Source organism: Archocentrus centrarchus, chromosome 13 (assembly GCF_007364275.1).
Source record: "Archocentrus centrarchus isolate MPI-CPG fArcCen1 chromosome 13, fArcCen1, whole genome shotgun sequence".
NCBI lineage: Eukaryota > Metazoa > Chordata > Actinopteri > Cichliformes > Cichlidae > Archocentrus > Archocentrus centrarchus.
The window spans coordinates 13033469-13057776 of record NC_044358.1 but is presented as its reverse complement, the minus strand read 5'-3'; the positions used below and the strand labels follow the sequence as shown (position 1 = coordinate 13057776).

At 44.8% G+C, this 24308-nt stretch overlaps 1 protein-coding gene across 1 annotated transcript in view; it reads left to right on the top strand.

Moving 5' to 3' along the window:
• The window catches only part of myo7aa (myosin VIIAa), a 71814-nt gene extending 47849 nt beyond the window's left edge, over window positions 1-23965 (top strand). The window contains exons 31-49 of the mRNA XM_030744374.1: window positions 93-320; window positions 666-833; window positions 1142-1259; window positions 5871-5997; window positions 11400-11569; window positions 11891-12081; window positions 12653-12777; window positions 13621-13778; window positions 14549-14702; window positions 15102-15257; window positions 15350-15455; window positions 15531-15644; window positions 16025-16112; window positions 19413-19519; window positions 20462-20647; window positions 20773-20889; window positions 22278-22361; window positions 22502-22621; window positions 23190-23965. Of these exons, the coding sequence (XP_030600234.1) occupies window positions 93-320; window positions 666-833; window positions 1142-1259; window positions 5871-5997; window positions 11400-11569; window positions 11891-12081; window positions 12653-12777; window positions 13621-13778; window positions 14549-14702; window positions 15102-15257; window positions 15350-15455; window positions 15531-15644; window positions 16025-16112; window positions 19413-19519; window positions 20462-20647; window positions 20773-20889; window positions 22278-22361; window positions 22502-22621; window positions 23190-23282 (2610 nt within the window). The 3' untranslated portion in view covers window positions 23283-23965. The remainder of the gene's footprint in view (window positions 1-92; window positions 321-665; window positions 834-1141; window positions 1260-5870; window positions 5998-11399; window positions 11570-11890; window positions 12082-12652; window positions 12778-13620; window positions 13779-14548; window positions 14703-15101; window positions 15258-15349; window positions 15456-15530; window positions 15645-16024; window positions 16113-19412; window positions 19520-20461; window positions 20648-20772; window positions 20890-22277; window positions 22362-22501; window positions 22622-23189) is intronic.
• Window positions 23966-24308: the final 343 nt, after the last annotated feature.

Genomic DNA, 24308 nt, shown 5'->3' with positions numbered 1-24308 from the left:
CAAAGCTAAAGCCTGGTCTTTGTTAATTATTCCCTGTGACGGTCGCTGCTCTCCGGGGAGAAAGATGTAGTCACCGGTTTCTCCTCCTGCAGGTCTCCTCTTTAGGCAGCGGGAGCGACCATGTGATGGACGCCGTGTCGCAGTGTGAGCAGTATGCAAAGGAGCAGGGCGCTCAGGAGAGGAACGCCCCCTGGAGGCTTTTCTTCAGGAAAGAGATCTTTACACCGTGGCACGAGCCAACAGAAGACCAGGTCGCCACCAACCTCATCTACCAGCAAACCGTCAGGGGTGTCAAGTTTGGAGAATACCGCTGTGACAGGGTGACTCTGTTTGTCTTTGTTTGGGAAGTGCACGCGTTCTTCTCATGATATAAATACTCAGCAATTAAATATGCAAAGGAGGGCAAACTGAGACAGTTTTTGTAGCAGGCTGTAAGCATGTTCATTAATGCTGTGGACATTAGACTATGGGAGTCTGGGGGGACTTTTGGAGCTGGTCTTAAATGGCCTTTAGAGGAATTTTAGTGCTGGTTTTCAGACCCATTAAGCTGCTGCTTGATCAGCTGGTAATGAGTATAATCCATAATAATGGCAGTTTGGTGCATGGGGAGGGACAGCAGAGGCAGGAGGGGACAAAACAAACTGTTTTGGCTTTTCTGTCTCCAGGATGACCTTGCGGAGCTGGCGTCTCAGCAGTATTACATTGACTACGGTTCAGAGATCCTCCTGGAGCGCCTGCTGAGCCTCATCCCTTCTTACATCCCAGACAGAGAGATCAGCACCTCCAGGACGGTGGAGAAATGGGCTCACTTCATCATGGCTGCTCACAAAAAGGTGATTGTCAGGGCTGCGAAGTCCATCAGCATCGCTCTTTGTCTGTTTGTCTGTGAGTGCCACCAGCAGCCTCAAAGCTTGTTTTCAGTGAACTCACTCAGCAGCTGTTAGATTACATGTTTCCCTCGAGGTGCATTTTAATCAGCTGATGGATTTTTTTTCTTCTTCTAGAGTGATGATCAGGTTGAAATTTCATATCCAAGCTTGTTTAGCTTGTCCAATATTTGCAGTGTTATGGCAGCTCTTATTAGAGAAGAACTGATAAACAAGTGTATTTTATAACGCTTTCTTCATTGCTCTCTGCTCAGGGCATCTATACCCAGAAGAGGTTCGACCCTCAGAAGGTGAAGGAGGAAGTGGTGGACTTTGCTCGCCACAAGTGGCCTCTGCTCTTCTCCCGTTTCTACGAAGCTTTTAAGTTCTCAGGTGAGACTTTTTTTTTTTTACACCTGAACTGCTGTGCCAAATCACTCAGAGTGTCTCTACAGCAGGGATCCTTAAATCCAGACCTCGAGGGCCGGTGTAGTGACGTGACGTTCTGTGTTGAGGTTTCGAAGTGCGTATTGAGGCTTCTGTCGGTGATGTTTGAAGCCTCACAAGCCAGCCGTACCACGTGACTGATTCAGGAAACAATCCATGGGTTTGGCATGCGATTCAAAATATGAGGGGCAGCGAAACGCAATAGATCCCCCCTCACAGTTTGTGGCACTGCCAGTGGTGGATCTAGGATTTTTCTGAGTAAGCGGCCATCAAGAGGCCACAGTATTCATAGAGGGGCCAAGTATTTGTCCAACATCCTTGCAGACAATCCCCTGTTTTGGTAAGGTATATACATTTCACCAGTCACACCATGATCAAACACTTAATTAAAAAAAGCTTACAAAGTAAAATCTCCTTATCAATTTTACAAGCATTTTTACTTTACGCAGACAAAATACTCTCAAACACACAGCATGTGAGAAAATCCAGCATTTTATTAATTTTTTAAAAACCTTTTTACTTTTTTACAAATACTGTTAATTCAAAACATCTCTCTCTCACAAACGTACACATATAAGTCACCCACATGGCTGCACTGTACACTTTGCTCCTCTAAAACAGCATTATTCTACGATTTTTGTGTTGGGCATTAAACTGTCTCAAAAATTCATTCATGTCTAATGCTTTTGCTCGTCTGGACTCGGTGCTCAGCACTCCAAGATGACTCAAACTCTCATCTGTCATTGTTGTCCGTAGATGATTTTTTTTTATCAATCTTAGGGCTGAAAAGCTGCGCTCACATGAAGCACTGCTCACTGGTACCACTATAGCTATTTTTCTGAGCCTAAACAACTCATGAAACACCTCCTTGAATGGTTCTAGGAGTACTACAAATTCTAGAAGTGTAGTAAGCCTCTGCATTCCACTTCTTTCTTTCCCCTCCAAAACTCTCTTGATCTGATCCAGCTCGTTGGACAAGTCATCAACATTTGAATCAAAAATCTTGGCAAAGGAAAAAAGAGCCTCTTCTTGTAGAAAGGTGATGCTTTGAGGGTGCAGTGCTTGGATTTTGGGCTTAGAGATTTTGGGCTTTGCAGTTCACCCATCACTGAATCGAGCACTGGATAGAAAGCACGTCTTTTAAAGTTTTCCTTGTCGTTTCCATCAACTCTACGCTCACCAGTTGATGTAGTAAGTATGTAATCACATAGCTGCCTATTCACCTTAGGCTGCCTCCTCACAGTCTTTTCCAAACTTAGATCAGACTTTACAGCCATTTCCTCCACCTCTTTCCACACAACCTCAAAAAAGGCCTCACTCCTGGGGGAAAGACTGACCGCTGCTGTGAGGTCCAGTGAGGGAGACTGTAGCATGTCCGACAAAAACTTGGACTGACCCAGAACCTTCTTGAAAGTAACCAAAAGTCCAAAAAAGCTAAGATCAATTTGAGTTAGTAAGCCACGAGCATCTACCGCCCGATCACCCTGACTTTCCAGCCCAATTTCTTGCAGTAAACGGTACACTGCTGCGAGTCTATCAAGCAGATTGTGACAGGCTGTGTACCTGCAAGCCCACCTAGTGTCACTTAGCTTAGGACGTTCACAAGGCTGACATCATACATTTCTCTCTGAATGTTTTGTCATTTTGTGTGCACATATGATCCAGACAAAAAACATCATAGTTTTTGAAAAAGTGAGAAAAAGCAATCAGCCTCATAGACTGACTTCACACTATCAACAATCACAAAGTTCAAACAATGAACATTACAATGCACATAAAAAGCATATTTGGCAACTTCCTGAATCCTTGTGAAGACACCCGTGTGCTTGCCACTCATGACAGCAGCGCCGTCGTAGCCCTGACCAATCAGGTTGGTACGATATTCTAGCCCAGGGATCCTCACATCCAGGCCTCGAGAGCCGGTGTCCTGCAGGTTTTAGATGTTTCCCTGATCCAACATACCTGATTCAAATGACTGAATGACCTCCTCAGTATGCAGTCAAGTTTTCCAGAGTCCTGCTAATGACTTCTAGATTTGACTCAGGTGTGTTGAAGCAGAGACACATCTAAAACCTGCAGGACACCGGCTCTCGAGGCCTGGATGTGAGGATTCCTGTTCTAGCCCATGTTTTTGAAGGCATTTTATGATCAAAACAGCGAGCCCTGCTGCATGTAGGCTGTCAGCTTTCATGAAGTCACGTATGACCCCTCTGTAATAGTATCTGATGACCAGTGACACTTGTTCTTTCTCCTGAAGGTCTTTGGTTTCATCAGCTATTACACTGAACACCTCACTCTGTTTTACTTCCCTTATTTCCTCTTGAACCATTTCTGCCAGGCATTCCAATATTTCATTTTGAATGGTTTTGCTGGTGTATTTCGCATTTCCATGAGCTTTCATGCGCTTCTCTAGAAATGAATCGTGCTTGGCTATCTCTTCTAATATAGCCAAAAAGTTGCCTCGGCTATCTGAGTGCTCAGACTCTCTGTGACTGTCATGGTCCGGGGTCCAAAGGACCCCGTGTGTTTTTGTTTTGCTTCATTTTGTCTGTTCTGTTTTTGGATTTCTTTTGGTTGTGAGGTTTAACTGTTATTTCCAGTCCCTGGTGTTCTCTCTGTATTCTGTGTCAGGTCTGCGTCTCTGTTCCATCGTCTTACTTCCTGTTTTATTTTGATAGTTGTCCAGTCCCAGTCTCTTGTGTTTAGTTTTGCTTCCCCTGGTCTAGTCAGTATTATCAGCGTCACCTGTGTTACCACCTGTTTCCACCTCCCTCATTAGCCCTCCAGTGTATTTAAGTCTTGTGTTTCCAGTGCCTGTTGTCGCGTCGTGGTCCCGTATTCGTCTCCCGCTGTGTGTCTTGTTCCGCCTTCGTATTTTTGCTTTGTATTTTTCCACTAGCTCTGCTAGTTTGGCCTTTTTGTTAAACACCTAAAAATAAAAGAAGAGTTACTTTTTACCTGTGCCTGACGTGTCCTGCATTTGGGGTCCTCCTTCCTGTCTGCCACACAGACGATACATGACAGTGACCCCTCTGGGAAATGTTCTGTGTGGCAGTTAAAAGTAAGACTTCTGCAATAGTTTTAATATATGCCTGGTTCTCCATAATTTTCTTTTCTCTATCTCTGTTAATAGAATCTATTATGCATGACTTTGTTTGAGTGGCCATTTCGTGCTGCTTCCATGCAAACATGGCATTTCGGTGGTGCTCTGATTTGGAGTGGTCTTTAAAGCCATCTTCCTTATACAAAGCTTTCTTCCAGTTCGAGAAGCCAGTTTCTGTTCTGAATACAGAGCATGGGAAAAATGGCAGCAGGCATAACAAAATACAGAGTCTCTACTGATGGAGTACTCCAACCATGTGTAGTCTCTGTACCACGACTCATTGAATGCCCTCTTGCGGTTGCCATGTTGTGTCTTGGGGAAAACCTTAAGAATAGGCTGCACAGGACCCCCTGCTCTTGATGGGGAAATGTCTGATGAGAGGGTGTCACTGTGCAGATGGGTTTCAGATTGTTTCGAAGCTTCAATACAATTCCGGCACAAATGCCTCTAACGCTTCAGTGTTTCACAAAGCCTTGCTTTGCCCATCACTACTTATCATTACCAACAAACTCCTCAAAATGTAGACTGCATCGGTTAAAAAAACTTTTTTCCCGAGATCGTTCAAATCTTCTTCTGTAAGCTTTATTCACGCTGGATATTCTTATTTGGCTCATTAGCCCTACTGGTGTTTCAGCATGGAATTGCATCTACCTATAATCTGATCATCTCTCTCGGACAAAGGACAGATGAGTGACAGGACAGGGGCACTTCAGGGGGCCAATCAGATTTCAGATGGGGCCAATGCTCCTGTGGCCTCGCCCCTAGAACCGCCACTGCCTGGGAGAGGGCAGAGGAAGGCAATCTTTGTTGGATTTTAATCAGTATGTTTTGAATCCAATAAAAGCAAAGATGTTAACAAATAAATTGGACAATATTCTGGCAATTTAGTGATATTTCCACAGTTGTGGTCTTGACTGGTCTTGAAATAAAATCCAGAGTCCTCAGTGTCTGAGACTGAGACAGGACCAAGTACAAATGCGGTCGAGGCCATGACAAGACTGAGACCATCAAAAAGTGGTTTCGAGACCAAGACCGGTCTCGAGTACTACAACACTAATGAAATTACACGTGTGTAACAACATGTCAAGACACACAAAAAATCATCCTGGAGCGATGCCCTGCACCCAACAGGGTTTTAATGGGACCAACTTCATATTTGGTCAGTGTAATCTACAGGCATGCGTGAAGCTAAATTATGAAACTGGTGAGTTTTTGTTGGAGGGCGTGGCCATGGCGCCTTGACAAATTTCAATCATTCACCATAAAATTTTGGTTGGATGTTTTTTGCACATTATCCAATCTGGCCCAAACTTCTACAGTAGGATATGGCCCTGAACACATCCATATGACAACATTTACTGAGCGTCGCAGCGCCACCTAGTGGGAACAGGAACATCTCATCATCAAAGGGTGTTACCGTTTTGGTTTTGTTAATGTTTTTTGTTACCTTTCAGGTCCCAGTCTACCCAAAAACGACCTGATCGTCGCCGTGAACTGGACGGGGGTTTATTTTGTGGATGAGCAGGAACAGGTCCTCTTAGAGCTCTCCTTCCCAGAAATCACAGCAGTTTCCAGCAGCAGGTGAGGCCTCCTGCAGTCACCTGACCAATCAAATTCATACCTGTGACCTGAGTTTTCTGATCTGAGGATTGTGTGTGTGTGTGTGTGTGTGTGTGTGTGGGTGGGGGTGGGGGTGGGGTTCCAGCACAATTTAGTGATTTAACAGTAATGAGCATGTATACAATAACTACAGTGTACGGATACATTCAATTGTGTATTTGTATGTTGACATAAACGTCAGGGAAGTGTTGCCTTAAAAGGGGAGGAGCTAAAATGGCATGTTTCAGACAGAGGAGGAACTGAGGGGCCGTCAGTAGAAGACCCAGTATGAGATAAATAAGGTTTATTTTTAATTGTGAATCACACAAAGCTACTCCAAGAATAAAAATAGAGTAGGTCCCCTTAAATTCCTCTTCCATCCACTTCCTGCTATCACATACTTTCAGCCCTCCAATGTAAGCACATCATCTCTTTAACATTTGCCAAGAAAAAAAACCTAATTTTACCAAATTCCCAACAACATGTTTTATTTTATATTCAGTTTATATGTCTGTGTAGATTCTCAGTCATCCAGGTCATAGTAGTCTCTGGAGCTTGAAAAAGGCGACTGGACTTCTTTTTGTTTCTTGAAGACGTTTCACCTCTCATCCGAAAGGCTTCTTCAGTTCTCAACCAAATGGTGGAGAGACCCAGGTATTAAACCCCTGTGGGCGTGGTCCCCTGGAGGTGGTTATGACCCTCTATTGATCATGTGCGTGAACACATGTGCCCAGGTGTGAAGGGGGCGTGGGTCATATTTAATCAGTGGTTTCAGTTGAAACCAATTTAGGACTCCGCTCCATTGTTTCCTGTGGCCTATTGAGGTCACTGGAACAAAGGTGTGAATGGGGGTTGAGACGTCTGGGAAGGGAGCTCAGGACAGCACTGTAAGCGGGGGAAAGTTGGTGACGTAATCCACCTCCTCTGTTCAATGATGGTTGTTCACAGTGGACATAGATGGCTTCGTTCACTCCTCTTTCAAACCATCTGTTTTCCCTGTCCAAAATGTGGACATTGGCATCCTCAAAAGAGTGCCCTTTTTCCTTCAGATGCAGATGTACTGCTGAATCTTGTCCTGTCGAGGTGGCTCTTCTATGTTGTGCCATTCGTTTGTGAAGAGGCTGTTTGGTTTCACCAATGTAGAGGTCCGAGCACTCTTCACTGCACTGAACAGCATACACTACATCGCTGATCTTGTGTTTGGCGGGTTTGTCCTTGGGATGAACCAGTTTTTGTCTTAGGGTGTGACTTGGTTTGAAGTATACTGAGATGTCATGCTTGGAGAAAATTCTTCTGAGTTTCTCTGACAAGCCTGACACATATGGGATGACAATGTTGTTCCTCTTGTCCTTCCTATTCTCTGTAGTTTGTGTTTGGCCTTCATTCCTGTGCATCTTAGCTGATTTGATGAAGGCCCAGTTGGGGTAACCGCATGTTTTGAGGGCTTTCTTAATGTGTGTGTGTTCCTTATGCTTCCCTTCTGCCTTAGAGGGAACACTTTCCGCACGGTGTTGTAGGGTCCTGATCACCCCAAGTTTGTGTTCCAGAGGGTGGTGGGAGTCAAAGAGGAGATACTGGTCTGTGTGTGTGGGCTTCCGGTAAACTTCAATGTTGAGGCTTCCATCTTCCTCGATAAGCACCGCACAGTCCAGGAATGGTAACTTGTTATCTCTGGTGTCCTCCCTGGTAAAACATATGTATTTATCCACTGAGTTAATGTGACGAGTGAAGGCTTCTACTTCTTGGGTTTTGATTTTGACCCAGGTGTCATCTACATATCTGTACCAGTGGCTAGGTGCCATCCCTTTGAAAGAGCCAAGAGCTTTACTTTCCACTTCCTCCATGTAAAGGTTGGCTACAATGGGAGACACTGGGGAGCCCATGGCACATCCATGCTTCTGTCTGTAGAATCCATCATTGTATTTAAAATATGTTGTGGTAAGGCAGAGATCTAAAAGTGCACAAATCTGATCTGGGGTGAAGCTGGTTCTGTTCAGTAAGGAATCGTCTTCCTGTAGTCGTCTTCTGACGGTCTCCACTGCCTCAGTTGTGGGTATGCAAGTGAAAAGTGAAACCACATCAAAGGACACCATGGTTTCATCTGGATCCAGTACAAGATTCTGGACCTTGTTAGTAAAATCTGTAGAGTTTTCAATGTGGTGGGGTGTGATGCCAACAAGCGGTGATAAGATGGTGGCGAGGTGTTTGGAAATGTTGTAGGTGACCGAGTTTATACTGCTGATAATGGGTCGAAGTGGGACTCCTTCTTTGTGGATCTTTGGGAGTCCATAAATGCATGGAGTGGCTTCTCCAGGGTACAGGCGGTAGTAAGTGGGGCGGTCAATGGCTTTTTCCTTTTCAAGTTGTTGCAGGCAGCAAACAACTTTTTTCTTGTAGTTGCTTGTGGGATCACGTCTCAAGACCTCATAAGTATTGTTGTCACTGAGGAGTGTAGTAATTTTGTTGTGGTAATCCGATGAATTCAGCACAACCGTGCACCTCCCCTTGTCGGCTGGCAGTATGGTGATGTTTTGATCCTTGCTTAGGGCTGTGATGGCCTTCTTCTCCTGAATGGTGAGGTTGGATGGAGGAAGTCTTGCACTGGAGAGAGTGGCTGAAACTTTCATCCTGATCTGTTCTGCTTCAGGATGAGAAAGTTTGTTATTTCTTATAGCGGTTTCTGTTGCTGTGATGAGGTCCACTATAGGAAGCTGTTGTGGGGCTATGGCAAAGTTGAGTCCTTTGGCTAGCACATTTTCTTCTGGTTTGGTGAGGACCCTGTCTGATAGGTTCTTCACCCACTTTCCTTGGTTTCCATTGCTTATCGTGTCGTCCTGTTTGTTAACAGATGAATGGTATGCCTTGGTTTGCAGAGTTTGAAATTTACGTAGTTGTCTTTCCTTGCCTTTGATGTGTTGTGCAAGCTGGGCTTTGTCCACAAATGTAGAAACTTCTTCTGCGATGGTGTGAGGTAAGAGTGATGAGAGTTTCTGCTGAGTCTGGTGGATTTTGTTCTGGAGTGCATCTATGGTGAAATGGACCTGGAGAGAGTTTCAGCCACTCTCTCCAGTGCAAGACTTCCTCCATCCAACCTCACTATTCAGGAGAAGAAGGCCATCACAGCCCTAAGCAAGGATCAAAACATCACCATACTGCCAGCCGACAAGGGGAGGTGCACGGTTGTGCTGAATTCATCGGATTACCACAACAAAATTACTACACTCCTCAGTGACAACAATACTTATGAGGTCTTGAGACGTGATCCCACAAGCAACTACAAGAAAAAAGTTGTTTGCTGCCTGCAACAACTTGAAAAGGAAAAAGCCATTGACCCCCCCACTTACTACCGCCTGTACCCTGGAGAAGCCACTCCATGCATTTATGGACTCCCAAAGATCCACAAAGAAGGAGTCCCACTTCGACCCATTATCAGCAGTATAAACTCGGTCACCTACAACATTTCCAAACACCTCGCCCCCATCTTATCACCGCTTGTTGGCATCACACCCCACCACATTGAAAACTCTACAGATTTTACTAACAAGGTCCAGAATCTTGTACTGGATCCAGATGAAACCATGGTGTCCTTTGATGTGGTTTCACTTTTCACTTGCATACCTACAACTGAGGCAGTGGAGACCGTCAGAAGACGACTACAGGAAGACGATTCCTTACTGAACAGAACCAGCTTCACCCCAGATCAGATTTGTGCACTTTTAGATCTCTGCCTTACCACAACATATTTTAAATACAATGATGGATTCTACAGACAGAAGCATGGATGTGCCATGGGCTCCCCAGTGTCTCCCATTGTAGCCAACCTTTACATGGAGGAAGTGGAAAGTAAAGCTCTTGGTTCTTTCAAAGGGATGGCACCTAGCCACTGGTACAGATATGTAGATGACACCTGGGTCAAAATCAAAACCCAAGAAGTAGAAGCCTTCACTCGTCACATCAACTCAGTGGATAAATACATGCGTTTTACCAGGGAGGACACCAGAGATAACAAGTTACCATTCCTGGACTGTGCGGTGCTTATCGAGGAAGATGGAAGCCTCAACATTGAAGTTTACCGGAAGCCCACACACACAGACCAGTATCTCCTCTTTGACTCCCACCACCCTCTGGAACACAAACTTGGGGTGATCAGGACCCTACAACACCATGCGGAAAGTGTTCCCTCTAAGGCAGAAGGGAAGCATAAGGAACACACACACATTAAGAAAGCCCTCAAAACATGCGGTTACCCCAACTGGGCCTTCATCAAATCAGCTAAGATGCACAGGAATGAAGGCCAAACACAAACTACAGAGAATAGGAAGGACAAGAGGAACAACATTGTCATCCCATATGTGTCAGGCTTGTCAGAGAAACTCAGAAGAATTTTCTCCAAGCATGACATCCCAGTATACTTCAAACCAAGTCACACCCTAAGACAAAAACTGGTTCATCCCAAGGACAAACCCGCCAAACACAAGATCAGCGATGTAGTGTATGCTGTTCAGTGCAGTGAAGAGTGCTCGGACCTCTACATTGGTGAAACCAAACAGCCTCTTCACAAACGAATGGCACAACATAGAAGAGCCACTTCGACAGGACAAGATTCAGCAGTACATCTGCATCTGAAGGAAAAAGGGCACTCTTTTGAGGATGCCAATGTCCACATTTTGGACAGGGAAAACAGATGGTTTGAAAGAGGAGTGAAAGAAGCCATCTATGTCCACTGTGAACAACCATCATTGAACAGAGGAGGTGGATTACGTCACCAACTTTCCCCCGCTTACAGTGCTGTCCTGAGCTCCCTTCCCAGACGTCTCAACCCCCATTCACACCTTTGTTCCAGTGACCTCAATAGGCCACAGGAAACAATGGAGCGGAGTCCTAAGTTGGTTTCAACTGAAACCACTGATTAAATATGACCCACGCCCCCTTCACACCTGGGCACATGTGTTCACGCACATGATCAATAGAGGGTCATAACCACCTCCAGGGGACTACGCCCACAGGGGTTTAAATACCTGGGTCTCTCCACCATTTGGTTGAGAACTGAAGAAGCCTTTCGGATGAGAGGTGAAACGTCTTCAAGAAACAAAAAGAAGTCCAGTCGCCTTTTTCAAGCTCCAGAGATTCAGTTTATATCGAGTTATGAAGCCCTTTATGCCTGCGTCAGTTCGAACTCAGTTAGTAGCATTTGCAGCTCTGTACCAAGCTCACTTTGTAGCAGAGGGAGGCGTCTGCATGGACGGATCCTCAGACTTCAGTATCTGACAGCAGGGTTGTGAAGGTAAAGCTGAGCTGCAGCAGTTTCAGAGCCGTTTGTGACGTTGGAGGAGGCGTCATCCCCACATACACTGTACAGTCAGTATGTTTTGTTGTTGATTCAGGGGAGGAAAGCTGCAGGGTCAGAGTTTCACTTTGGCGACCATCAAAGGAGACGAGTACACCTTCACCTCCAACAATGCAGAGGACATCCGCGACCTGGTGGTGACCTTCCTGGAAGGCCTGAGGAAGAGGTCAAAGTTTGTGGTCACTCTGCAGGACAACCCCAACCCCGGTAACAGAGCAGAGAAGCATGTTCAGCTTGAACAGAGATAAATTCAGTGGGGAAGAGATTCATACTGAGATTAATATTCTCATGGTTAGTGTTTGATGCTCTAGCTGCTGAGGCAGCAAAGCGCCCCATTAATCATTTAAATTATAGGAGATGGAAACATTTATGTATCAAACTTTGAAACTTTTAAAATGCTTTTGTGGTTCCATTTATTTTAGCTTTAAATTGGTCCATCTGAAACTGAAACATTATGTGTTAGAGATTCACAGTCACTCTGTTACTCTGAACTAAAGTTTCATTACAAACTGCTGTTTCCGCCCTCAGCTGGAGAGGAGTCGACGTTCCTGAGCTTCCGGAAAGGAGACCTGATTGTATTGGACCAGGAAACGGGCGAGCAGGTGCTCAATTCAGGCTGGGCACACGGCATTAACGAACGAACCAATCAGAAAGGAGATTTCCCAGCTGACTGCGTCTACGTGCTGCCCACCATGACCCGACCTCAGCAGGACATAGTGGTGAGAGGACACACAGGAACACATCTGGGAGCTTTTTAGGAAGCACTCACACAGACTTCTGTCACCAATGTCATCTTTCTCTAATGTTCAAAGATTCATGCAAAAAATATACTATATTAATATACTGTATTACTGTATTAATATCCTATATTACTGTTAATACTGTATTAATGTGCACTTTACCCAGAAGTTCTGCAGTTTCAGTTGCTCCTCCAACCTCCCGATGAGCAGCAAACTGAAGCATTATTAAATTGTTTTCCATCATCTTCTTAAATGTTTAAAGACGAATGTCAGGATGAGCAAATAAAAACCAGCTGAAGAGGAGGAAAAGCTTCAGGTTCGGTCTCACAGGAGTAAAAAGGATCAGCTGATAGTGTACACGTGGCAACAGGAAGCTCAATGATAACTTTTTAAAACTAAAATAAAAAAGCTGCATGTTTTAATCGTGTTTTAATGCTGCTTCATCAAAATGGTTCTTCCATTTCCTCTATTCTGTATATAAAAGATGGCACGCTGTGTATTTGTGTGGGTGTGGTGTGAGACGTTTAATGCAGTCTGTGCTCCAAACCAGGCGCTGGTTACCATGACACCGGAGCAGCGGCAGGAGTCGGTCCGCGTTTCTCAGATTGTCGTGACGGAGACCGACGACAGAACGAAACCCTACACCCTGGAGGAGTTCTCCTACGACTACTTCAGGTGGGCGTGGTTAATGCGCAGGTATCTAGGCTTTGTTACACACCTGTGTGGATCAGAGAGATCCGTGCTCTTGTTTTCAGACTGTGTGTCATCGTTTTTAGTGTAGTGGGAATTAAAAAGCTTTGGCTATTCCAACACAAACACTGTGAACGCACTCAAGTCTCGTAGACACACAACACAATGTTTTTGTGTGTCTGTTTGTGAAGATTTAATCTGAAATTTCAGGTTTCCATCAAACTGGGCTCAGTGAAGATTTTAGCCTCCTGACATCTTAAAGATGCAGTTTGAATTTCTCAGTTATTTGGGATTTCTTGAACCTGCTAAGTATGAAAAGTAAAACTTTGTTTTTTAAATACTGAGTGGCAATGATTTTATTTTATAGTAGAACACAATAAAGTGTTTACCAAAGAAAAAGCAGCGTCCCTGTATGAAGACAGGGCGTCTCAGGAGGCTAAACTGGTTCTGATGGTGTGAATCATTCACTGCTCACTCCACAGACCACACTTTGATTTTAAATGGTTAACGTCTCCATTAAGGTCGGGCAGTAAAACAACACCGTTAGAAGAAGATATGTTTTTTTTTTCCTTTATTTATAAAACACCAAATCACAACAAACAGTCGCCTCAAGGCGCTTTGTATTGTGGGTAAAGACCCTACAATAATACAGAGAAAACCCAACAGTCAAAACGACCCCCTATGAGCAGCACTTGGTGACAGTGGGAAGGAAAAACTCCAGCAGAACCAGGCTCAGGGAGGGGCAGTCATCTGCTGAGGGGGGAGAGAGACAGGACAGAAGACACGCTGTTGACATGTTGATCACTTTGTGTTACCTGCTTCTTTCAGGCCTCCTCCCAAACACACATTGAGTCGAGTGATGGTCACTAAGAATCGTGGGAAAGACAAGTTGTGGAGCTGCACCAGAGAGCCGCTAAAGCAGCCGCTGCTGAAGAAGGTGGTCGGCCATGAGGAGCTGGCTCAGGACGCCTGCATGTCCTTCATAGATATCCTGTTAAACAGCTCACTCCTGTGTGTGTGATTTTGTTGTGGTCAGACTAAAGTAAAAGTCACTGGAGGGTTTCAGGTCATTGTGCCTCTCACAAACATTCACCCTGAGCAGTAACGAGGATCATCTGATGTTCTGTGGGACCTTTACTCAGGAACAGTTCTCCAAACCCACTCAGACCTCAGTGTTTCTGTAAGATGAGTAAAGCCCTGATTACTTGATCATGATTGGATCATTAAGAAAATTTAAACTGCATCATTCTGACGTATTTTCAGCTCACTTCTTACCTGAATAATCTTTAAACATTACAGCTGTCACCAGCATGCATTAACCATCAGAGATTTATTATTCATCCCCTCTAAAGCAAACCAAAACCATGGCCCAGAAATCAATGAATGCTTCCCTCCTGCATTATAATGGGATGATCTGCTATCTTTGGCCTGTTATTACTCCTTCCCTTACATATAAAGTACCTTCAGATGGAGCTGAAAGCACCTTTTAGAAGCTTGGCTCCCACTTTGGTTACCTTTGTGCTCTTACCTGTGCAGTTACCTTGAACCATTATCTAAAATAACTTTAGTTTCAGTGATCACAGGACATAAAAACTGCATGTAAAGACTCACTTAAAAAGTTTCTGAATTTGCTTCAAAATAATGTTTAAAGACCTTTTTTGGAAGTTGAACTTCTGCCATCATCTGTCTCTGCTTTTATGCACTTTGTCTTTATGATGAGCTTCACCTGTGTGTCTGTCCTTGACGCTGAACCTACCCATCATGAAGTACATGGGCGACTACCCGTCCAAACGGACGCGCTCTGTGAACGAGCTGACGGACCAGATCTTTGAAGGGGCGCTGAAGGCCGAGCCTCTGAAGGATGAGATCTACTGTCAGATCATCAAGCAGCTCACAGACAACCACGTCAAGTGTGTCAAATCACCTCAGTCACACTTTACACCTCTCCCATAGATTTAAGAATGATGAGGTATATGTAACTCAAAGATGTGCACGTTAACCTGGGAGTCTATAGGAGCGCTCAGCCTCTAGTGGCCATTAGAGGAACTGCATTTTCCACACTGGCTTCCTTTTCAGCTCCAGAGTTGCTGCTTTATTTTGCATGTCTATAAATGAGATGAAGGTGACTCACGTTTAATCTCTTGTGTAAAATAAATGCATGGATTGAGCATTATGAGCTAAAACTCTGACTCGGGGCCGTTACTTGCTGCAGTCGGTGGACAGTGATCGTTTCGTGATCCCTGCAGTTACAGGAGACTTTTTTCTGGATTTATGTGTCAAAGCTGAAGCTGAGTTTTGTGATGCTGCAGGTACAGCGAGGAGAAAGGCTGGGAGCTGCTCTGGTTGTGTACTGGGTTGTTTCCTCCCAGTAATGTGCTGCTGCCGCACATCCAACGCTTCCTCCAGTCCAAGAAGCACCACCCGCTGTCTGGAGACTGCATGCAGAGGCTACACAAAGCACTACGGTAACTCCTCAGACTTTCAGCCTGAAACACCGTAAATCACATCGGGAAAAAAAAATCACTTTTTTTTCTGCTGCTTGTTGTTGCTGTAACAGAAACGGGTCGAGGAAGTACCCTCCTCATTTGGTGGAAGTGGAGGCCATCCAACATAAAACCACCCAGATCTTCCATAAAGTCTACTTCCCCGATGACACAGATGAGGTGGGACTCACAAAGCTGCAGATGTAAATAAAGTGCTGTTTAAAATATGAGCATGTGTCTGTCTCAAACCTGCAGGCCTTCGAGGTGGAGTCCAGCACCAAGGCCAAGGATTTCTGTCAGAACATTTCAACCAGACTGCTGCTCAAATCTCCCGAAGGCTTCAGCCTCTTTGTCAAGATCTCAGACAAGGTCAGAGGTCATGGATGGTTTCAGAGCCTGAGAAAATTGCAGCTTTCTGGGAGGTTTCCCTCAAACCCGTATACAGCTCTGAGGAAATACTGGCAGTCATGCATATGATTAATGTCCCTTTAACTTGTAGATCCACTGTGACCACAGAGCGTGTCCTTAATCGCAGCACGTGTCTGAACACAAACACAGCTGATGTGTTGGTTTAGGAGCCACTAAGATGATGTAGGACACAATTTGGTCCAGCAGGTGTCACTGTTGTATTACATTTGATTTCTTTATTCTTCGCCCAGCTGATGGTGGAACCTGTCGCCTTCTAAAACTTGTGGATTATTGATGTGGATTAATGTGTGATTAACGTGTGTCTGTGTGTGTTTCTGCAGGTGATCAGTGTGCCTGAAGGAGATTTCTTCTTTGACTTCGTCAGACATTTAACGGACTGGATCAAGAAATCTCGCCCGGCTAAAGACGGTCGGTACAGCGTCTGTGTGAGATATCGTTGGTTGAGTTCAGGATGTTTCAAGTTTTGTCCTCTGTGAAAATAAAAGTGTGGAATATTAATGAGAAGTTCTCAGAAGCCCACAGGAAGGACTGTTAGTGTACTTGCAAGTACAGCAGCAGTGAAATATTACCCACAATTCTTTGGGGTTGATTTGCTCAGAATTCTAACGACCAAAGGAAGGTTTTTATTGGCCAGTTTCACCTCAGGACCGGTGGCTGCCAGCGGCTGTTTGGGACCTTATTCATGTGACCCTACATCAGGGATACTCAACTTGATCTAGCCGAGGGCCACATTTGGAAAATGAGAAGTGGCCGAGGGCCAGCCATTAAACTACATTCATATAAAATGAGCAAACTTTAAAAAAGACTGATAGCTTGTGCTCATATTTTGATGCATTTTATTAGCTCCACTGCAATTCAGCAAGATATATTTTGAACCATCTTGAACAGCATAGCTGGAACGTTTCCTATTATGCAGGCAAATATTGGACAAATTCAAAAATGAAAATGATTATTAACAGTTCTTAGGCATAGAATGAACATATTTCAGCTCTTTTGGTGTGAAAGCTGTTTATAAAATATATTAAACACATAACTGCACAGTGCAAGCCACCAAATGTTGGAATAGTTCAGAAATACAATTTAAAAAAAAAAAAAACTGCTTTACTATATTTCAGTTATTTTAAAGTTTGGAACAGACAGCACAGGTATGTAATCAGATGTTTATGTTTTAACCTCTTCATGCATCACATACTATTAGTTACTGACTACATGCTTAATGTGAGGTAACACATCTCATTTCCTTTGAGAGCTTACTGAAGTTTGGTTTCTGAGAGGTCAAGGCAATATGCAAGCACTGGTTGAGATGTGAGTCGGTGAGTCTATTGCGCTTTTTGTCCTTAATTAGATTCATCACTGAAAACCCCGACTCGCATATGTAAGTGGATCCGAACATTGTCAAAATGTATATAGCGAGTCTTTTAGAGTTCGGATACTGATGAACAGAGTGTGCCCAAAATTCACACAGTCTCTCCTCTCTGAACTTGGCTTTTAGGACATCATTAGCCTGCATCTGGACCAGTTCCAGCTGGAAAGCGCCCTCACTGATAGCAGGCACAGCGTTTTTTGCCTCTGCTGGGCAGCTCCCGGTGACAGCAACGGCGAACGGGTTGCGCACAAACAGTAGCAGTTGCTGTGGGATTTTGAAGTTGTGAAACCGCGATCTGAAGTTCTCTGACAGATTTTTTAACAGTGCTACCATTCGTGACAGCACAATCCCATTTGTAGGAACATCACGCAGGGTAGGGAAGTGAAGTTTTTTCCCCTCTATGTCCGTCACGAATACGCCCAAGGTTGTCTGAAAAGCGCTCACTTTTTCAAAGAGCTCTCCCACATCCGAATCCCCACCTTGGAGCTGCAGGTTAAGATGGTTCAAGTGATTAGTGATATCACACAGAAATGCAACCAGAGCCACAGATTCCTGATCTTGCATAAACTGAGAGAACTCATCTGCTTTCTTTGTTTTTTGACCGGAAAGAAATTCTGTGATTTCTTTGCGCAGTGCAAAGAAGCGCTGTAGGACTCGCCCCCTGCTCAGCCATCTGACATCATTGTGCTGTAGTAGCTCTGAATATTGAGCTTCTTGCTCCTGTAGTAGCATTTTGAAAAGCCGGTGCTGTAAACTTGAAGTTGAGCGAATGTGATTTACAATTTTGATCACTGTGTCCATCACTCCTTTCATTTCACCAGACAGTTTGGCACACAACACCGTCTGGTGAATGATGCAGTGTAGTGAACTAACTGTGGGGTGGTCCGCTATGAGACGTGATGCTAAGCCCCTCTCTCGTCCTATCATAGATGGCCCACCGTCAGTTACAAGGAGGTTGATTTTATCCAGCTCCAGAGAATTCTTATCAAAGAAACTTTTCATAGAATTGTACATGGCCTCACCTGTTGCATTGCTCTTGATGGGCAAAAGGCACAGCAGCTCCTCTTTGAAAAGCTCCCCGTTAAAATATCTCACAAACACGGACAGCTGTGCAGTGTCTGTTGCATCTGTAGACTCGTCCATAGCTATTGACATGTAATCCACACACTTCAGTTCAGCAAGTAAAGTAGAAAAACTGTCCTCATACAAAGTTTCTAGTCTCCGTGCCGCCGTTGAATCCGAAAGCTGAACCTGCTTCACGCGGTTAACGATGTCATCTTTGTGTTTGTCACCGGCAAACAACTCCTCCACGATTCCCAAAGTGCACACTTTCACAAGCTCAGCGTCCACAAATGGCTTGCCCTTTTTAGCCAGCTCCCAGGTTACACGCAGTGAAGCAGCGGTGGCTTTTTCAGCAGCAGTAGTGGAAGTCGTCAAGATTGTTGATGTGGTAGCATAAGACAACTTTAAGGCCTCAGTCTTGTCTTTTCGTGCAATGCTACCAACCGGGAAAGCTGCACTGAAGCTAGCATGTTTTGACTCGTAATGCCGCTTAATGTTAGCAACTTTGCATACAGCAACTGTCTTTTGGCAAATTAAACACAACGGTTTTGCGTTGGCATGAGGTGGCAAAATGAATGCAAAATCATCTGTCCATTTGTTATTAAACTGTCTGTTTTCGACGTCAACTTTTCTCCGCTTACTAACCTCACTCATTTTTTGCCAAGATATTCATTTAAGAACACGTCTTTTCCTCGCAGATCAGCAGTGATTCTTGACCTGCGCAAACTGTTCACTACCTTAAAGGCCCAAATCATTAGGACCTAAAGGGCCGTGTACAAACTAATGATTCTGTCTTACAGACAGTTCACTTTGTGAACACAAGGGGGAATTATTCAGCATTTGTTACACAATAAAAGGGAAAATTATTTTAATTTTGAGCAATTACAAGAAATGGCCGCGGGCCGGTCACCAGCCAATCACGGGCCGGATTTGGCCCGCGGGCCGTGAGATGAGTATGACTGCCCTACATCATCACCACGACTGTCACAGGTCCATAGTAATAGCTATGTTAGCATCATGTAGTTAGCTAAGCCAAAGAACAACAAAAAAGGAGAGAAATAACTGATATTTGTGGGACTCTGGTTGCTGTTCCTCAGTGACTCCTTCTCCTGATGCTGTTAGCAGTTTGTTAAACAGTCAAGAACACTCCAGCCACACTCCTCTTTGTGGTTGTGCTGAACACACATTAGTGTTTGTTGGGGTTTGCTCACTGTGCAATATCAGGACCAGTTTAAGGTTCTTCATGCTGACCTTTGACCTTCTTCCCTCTCATCATGCAGGAATCATTCCCTCTTTGACCTATCAGGTGTTCTTCATGAAGAAGCTGTGGACTAACACAGTTCCAGGGAAGGACTCCTTCGCTGACTCCATCTTCCATTACTATCAGGTGGGTCTCGTCACACCCGTCCTGAGAGCCCATTGGCTATCGATCGATGACTCGGCCTCAGGTTTACACAAGAACATTTTCAGATGAAAAAGTTTTGATGACTTTCAGCTTCCCGTTTACACGAGAACAGAGTGAGCACTACGGTTGTGGCTCCTGTATCCTCACCGCCAGCTTGTGGCCTGGCAGTGAGGACTACAGCGTTTTCAACGTCCTGCGTTGCGTTGAGATCGTCTTGGAACGTTTCCGTCTGAACGTGTTACTTTTTGAAAACAAAAACGGTAAAACGACACCGTTTCCACTGAAAACGTTCTCGTGTAAACGGGCCTCAGTGTTGCAGGACGCCTGACCCGACACTTCCTGTTCCATGTACTGTCACTGCGTACAGTGTGGCTGGGAATGCAGCTAAATACGTTTCCTTTGTGCGACGATAGCAGACGGTGTCAGGCCTCCCTCTGTTGGTTCTTCACATGAAGACTTCATGTTAGTGGGCCCGCAGGCATATTTTCTGATTTATTATTGGTTCATCTGTCAGAGACAACACTGGATGATTCTCGGGCTCTTATTCTGAAAGTTCAGTAATCGGGTAATCAGCAGGCCGTCTGCTCAGGCTGCTCTTGTGATCTTTTGTTATTCAGCTGTCTTCAGTCTCTCGTGCCACAGTTCTCACAGTAATGATCACATTTACCATAACTGAACAGCCCTGTGTCCACAGAAGAACCACTTGTACACTGTCACAGTGTGTTTTATAAAAGCATGGGTGCACGTGTGTGTGCCCCCACAAATAAAATGTAGTTCTGTGGGAAACACTAAAGCCTGTCTTACCCATCACCCCACGCCCTTCAGTTTTAAAGGTGACCTTTGTGTGTCTTTGTGTGCTACTTTGTTTTAGCACCACAGCCTGAGTTGTTGCTTTGTTGTCTCTCCTTCCCTGCCCTTAATCAGGAGCTGCCTAAATACCTGCGTGGCTACCATAAATGTTCACGTGAAGAGGTTTTCCAACTCGCAGCGCTCATCTATCGTGTCAAGTTTGAGGACGACAAATCCCACTTCCCCACAATTCCCAAGATGCTCCGGGAGCTGGTTCCCCAGGACCTTGTCCGGCAGATGTCACCAGATGACTGGAAAAGGGTAAAACTCGCTGAACAAACTGATCAGGAGCTAAAGCTGAGCAGCTGGTGTTTAAAAGCAGTTCCTGCTCTGCTGCTGTTGGTCGTCAGAGCTGCAGAGCTGATGCAGACTGTGTGTGTTTGCAGTCTGTGGTCGCGTACTTCAACAAACATGCCGGGAAATCGAGGGAAGAGGCCAAACTGATGTTTCTGAAGATCATCTACAAATGGCCCACCTTTGGCTCCGCTTTCTTTGAGGTCAAGGTAAACACACCTGTTACGTTGAGTCTGTTGCATTGTAACTGTGACCTGAGTGTTTGTCTGATGTCAGGGTTGCATTTGTCTAATATTAAAATAAAATCAGAGCATAATTTGGTGTTCATAAATTCTCATCTTGACATTCAGATAAAATCAGAAACATGTTCAGTGTGTTTTTTTGTATCTTTGTTTGAATACATTTCACTATTTGCACAAACAGTCAGAAACCACAGACACGCAGTCCCTGCTCAGAGCAACAACCCACCTGCACTCACAGACGGGAGCAGTCTCGTCATGGTCCTGTTCAACTTCCTGTAAATTTCCACTAAGATGATGGGAAATAATCTCAGTAGAAATCTAGTTTATCCTGTAAGATCCCCAATGGTTTTCATAAGCTCCTAGTCTGTGACTAAAACCTCTGATCAGAGGGACCGACTGACTAAAGTCTTCAAAAGAGACACCTGCCAAACAGCCACTTCACATGTTGCTGATCAGGTGGTTGATGAAGGACCTCCAGCTGTTTCCCAGTAAAGGTTTAATGGAGGTTACAGGAACAGGGGTGGGGTGGTTACTGTTGGTACCAAACAATCGCTAGTGCTCACGGTGGCGCCCACTAGCAAACTGTGGTTTTAGCAATCTGTTCCAGTAGCTAACAGCTGAAATTCTCAGCACAGCGAGCACAACACACACACACACACACACACACACACACACACACACACACACACACACACACACACACACACACACACACACACACGGCAGAGAGCAGTGGAGGTGTGGAAAAACGTGTCAGCGATGATCCACTCGGTGTTAAAGGGTCGTTTTTCCCAAATGAAGGAAATCCGTCACAGCCACGGAAAACTTTAATGCTGCTAATGTGGATGAAACGCTCTGCTTACAGAGACAGCTGAGCGCCGCAGAGTTTAAAACAAAGCATCCAAGCAACAAATTTGTATTTTTATAATCGAATTATTTGAGTTACTCGAGGAATTGTTGCAGCCCCATGTTGGAATTGTTCTTCCAGTCTCAGCACTGAGCACTCTGATTTCCTGCTGCTGGTGCAGTGAAGTGAAATGCAGCAGACGGGCCAGTATCGTACACCATAGTTGATCAGGACTGTCGTGTGTGTGTGTGTGTGTGTGTGTGTGTGTGTGTGTGTGTGTGTGTGTGTGTGTGTGTGTGTGTGTGTTGGCCTAATCTGACACAGTGAGCATCACTGTGTTGTGTAGTTGTTGGCATTGGAGCAGAGCTGCAGAGAAGTCCTGAGGAAACTATGATTACATAAAAAACGGGATGTCCACGTTTATGCTGCAAATCTAAAATGATATTAGAGGTGATCAGTAGATGTTTTCATACATAGTAACATAGTAACATGTGACTTTTGTCTTCAGCAAACCACAGAGCCCAACTACCCCGAGATCCTGCTGATCGCCATCAACAAGCACGGAGTCAGTCTCATCGATCCCAAATCAAAGGTTTAATAATCTCCCAGCATTGATTCTTTCACAGCATCACACGTTTTTGTCACAGATATGTTTGATTTCTTGTCGTTACTGCGTTCATTAACCTGTTACGTTGGCAGCGTAGCTTTGAGGTCCTCTGTGTATCTGTGCAGGACATACTGACCACCCACCCCTTCACCAAGATCTCCAACTGGAGCAGCGGGAACACCTACTTCCACATCACCATCGGCAACCTGGTCAGAGGAAGTAAACTGCTGTGTGAGACCTCACTGGTGGGTGGCAGCAGCACACACACACACACACACACACACACACATACACACACCTACCTCAAAGAGAAACCTCTCTCCTCTAATGAAGAATGAGTCCAGGTGCTCCAGCTGGGAAGCCTGAAGTGGTTTAATAATAATAAATAATAATAATAAATAAATATGAGACTGCTGAACTGATGGAGCCCCAGTAAACTGAATGCTCCTCCATCATTTGTAATAATATTTTGGTTGTTTGAGGAGTCATACAGGCATGAGTAAAAAGCTTCTCCTGTGGCTGTTTAGCACTTTCTAAGCAGGATTTGATTGTTGCCCCACGGCGCCCCCCGCTGGGCCTGACTGGGTAACGGCGAGAGCAACACTTTACACTTCAAACCAAACAGAACAACAGAGCAGAAATGCTTTAATCGTAAAAACAATCTCCCAAGTATCCGGAGCTCAATGATTGTTCTTTCTACCTGATTCAGTTCTTTGTTTTCTGTTAGTGGTTTTTTGATTTTTGAAGAATAACCAAACAAAGTCATTATCATTAAAGTGGGGAGGTCAGCTGACCATGTGATCATACCTGCAGGGCTACAAGATGGACGACCTGCTGACCTCCTACATCAGCCAGATGCTGACTTCCATGAACAAGCACAGGTCAGGGCGGGGCCACACCAAGTGAACGTCTTACTGGCAGGAGGCCGCTGAGCTCATCCGCCTCTTGCGTCCCATTGGCCAGCACTGCAGCTGGGGGCGGAGCTTTGCCAGCCAGCTATGGAGGATGAGCCGCAGTCCTTCTGCTAGCTCAGAAGGGTCAAAGTTCACCTGGGAGAGTTCAAACACTAGCGGCAGTAACGACCCCGGTGAAGGCCCCAGCAACTCTTACTACTACAGCTACGACGAAGATGAGCCGTCCAGTGAGGATGACTACCTCTGACACCCCTGAACTGTCCATGCTTCTTTCTGATTGGCTCCTGGATTCAGCTGATCCAGATCAAAGTGAGACCCTGTTGAAGTTAGAAGGTCTGTGCCTTAAGCACATCCTGCAGCGACCCTGACCATGACCCTATATTAGCATGTTATGCTAACCTGACTTCTAATTGAGCATTTTTACATATTAGCATAGCAACAAGCTAACATGCCAAACTGCTGTAGGGGGTATTTACTGTTAGCGGGTCCATGCAGCTTTTAGAAAGCCTAATACTTTTAGCTCTGCCTGATGTGGACAGCATCGTGTCTTAGGCACCTGCAGGAAACCAGAGGACTCATTACTTCATCCATTAAACTCCACTCAGGTCAAACTAACAGGCGACTGCTGCTTTCAATGTTTTAGTACAAACACATAATAAATTATTGTTGACTATTTCCTGCTGGTTCCTTATGTTTATTCAGCACTTCACGTTTGATCTGATGAACTCTGCAAAGACCCTGAAAAACCTCATTTCCGCACATTAGTTTGTTCATTAGAGCCCCACAGCAGATTTAGTGAAGCTTCATTTTATGTTTGCTTGTTTCTGAAATATTTGAGGTAAAAAAGATTATTTTCATTGATGCGACGCTGACTGTAAACCGAGCTCAGAAACATTTAAGATTTCGTGTTGTTGTGTACCTGCTGCCATTTTCAGTGCATTTCATCATTTAAAGTGTTAGCTTAGTCCCCGACCTTAGATCCAAACTGAGAGGACCAGAGGAGTTGGTGAACTATGCT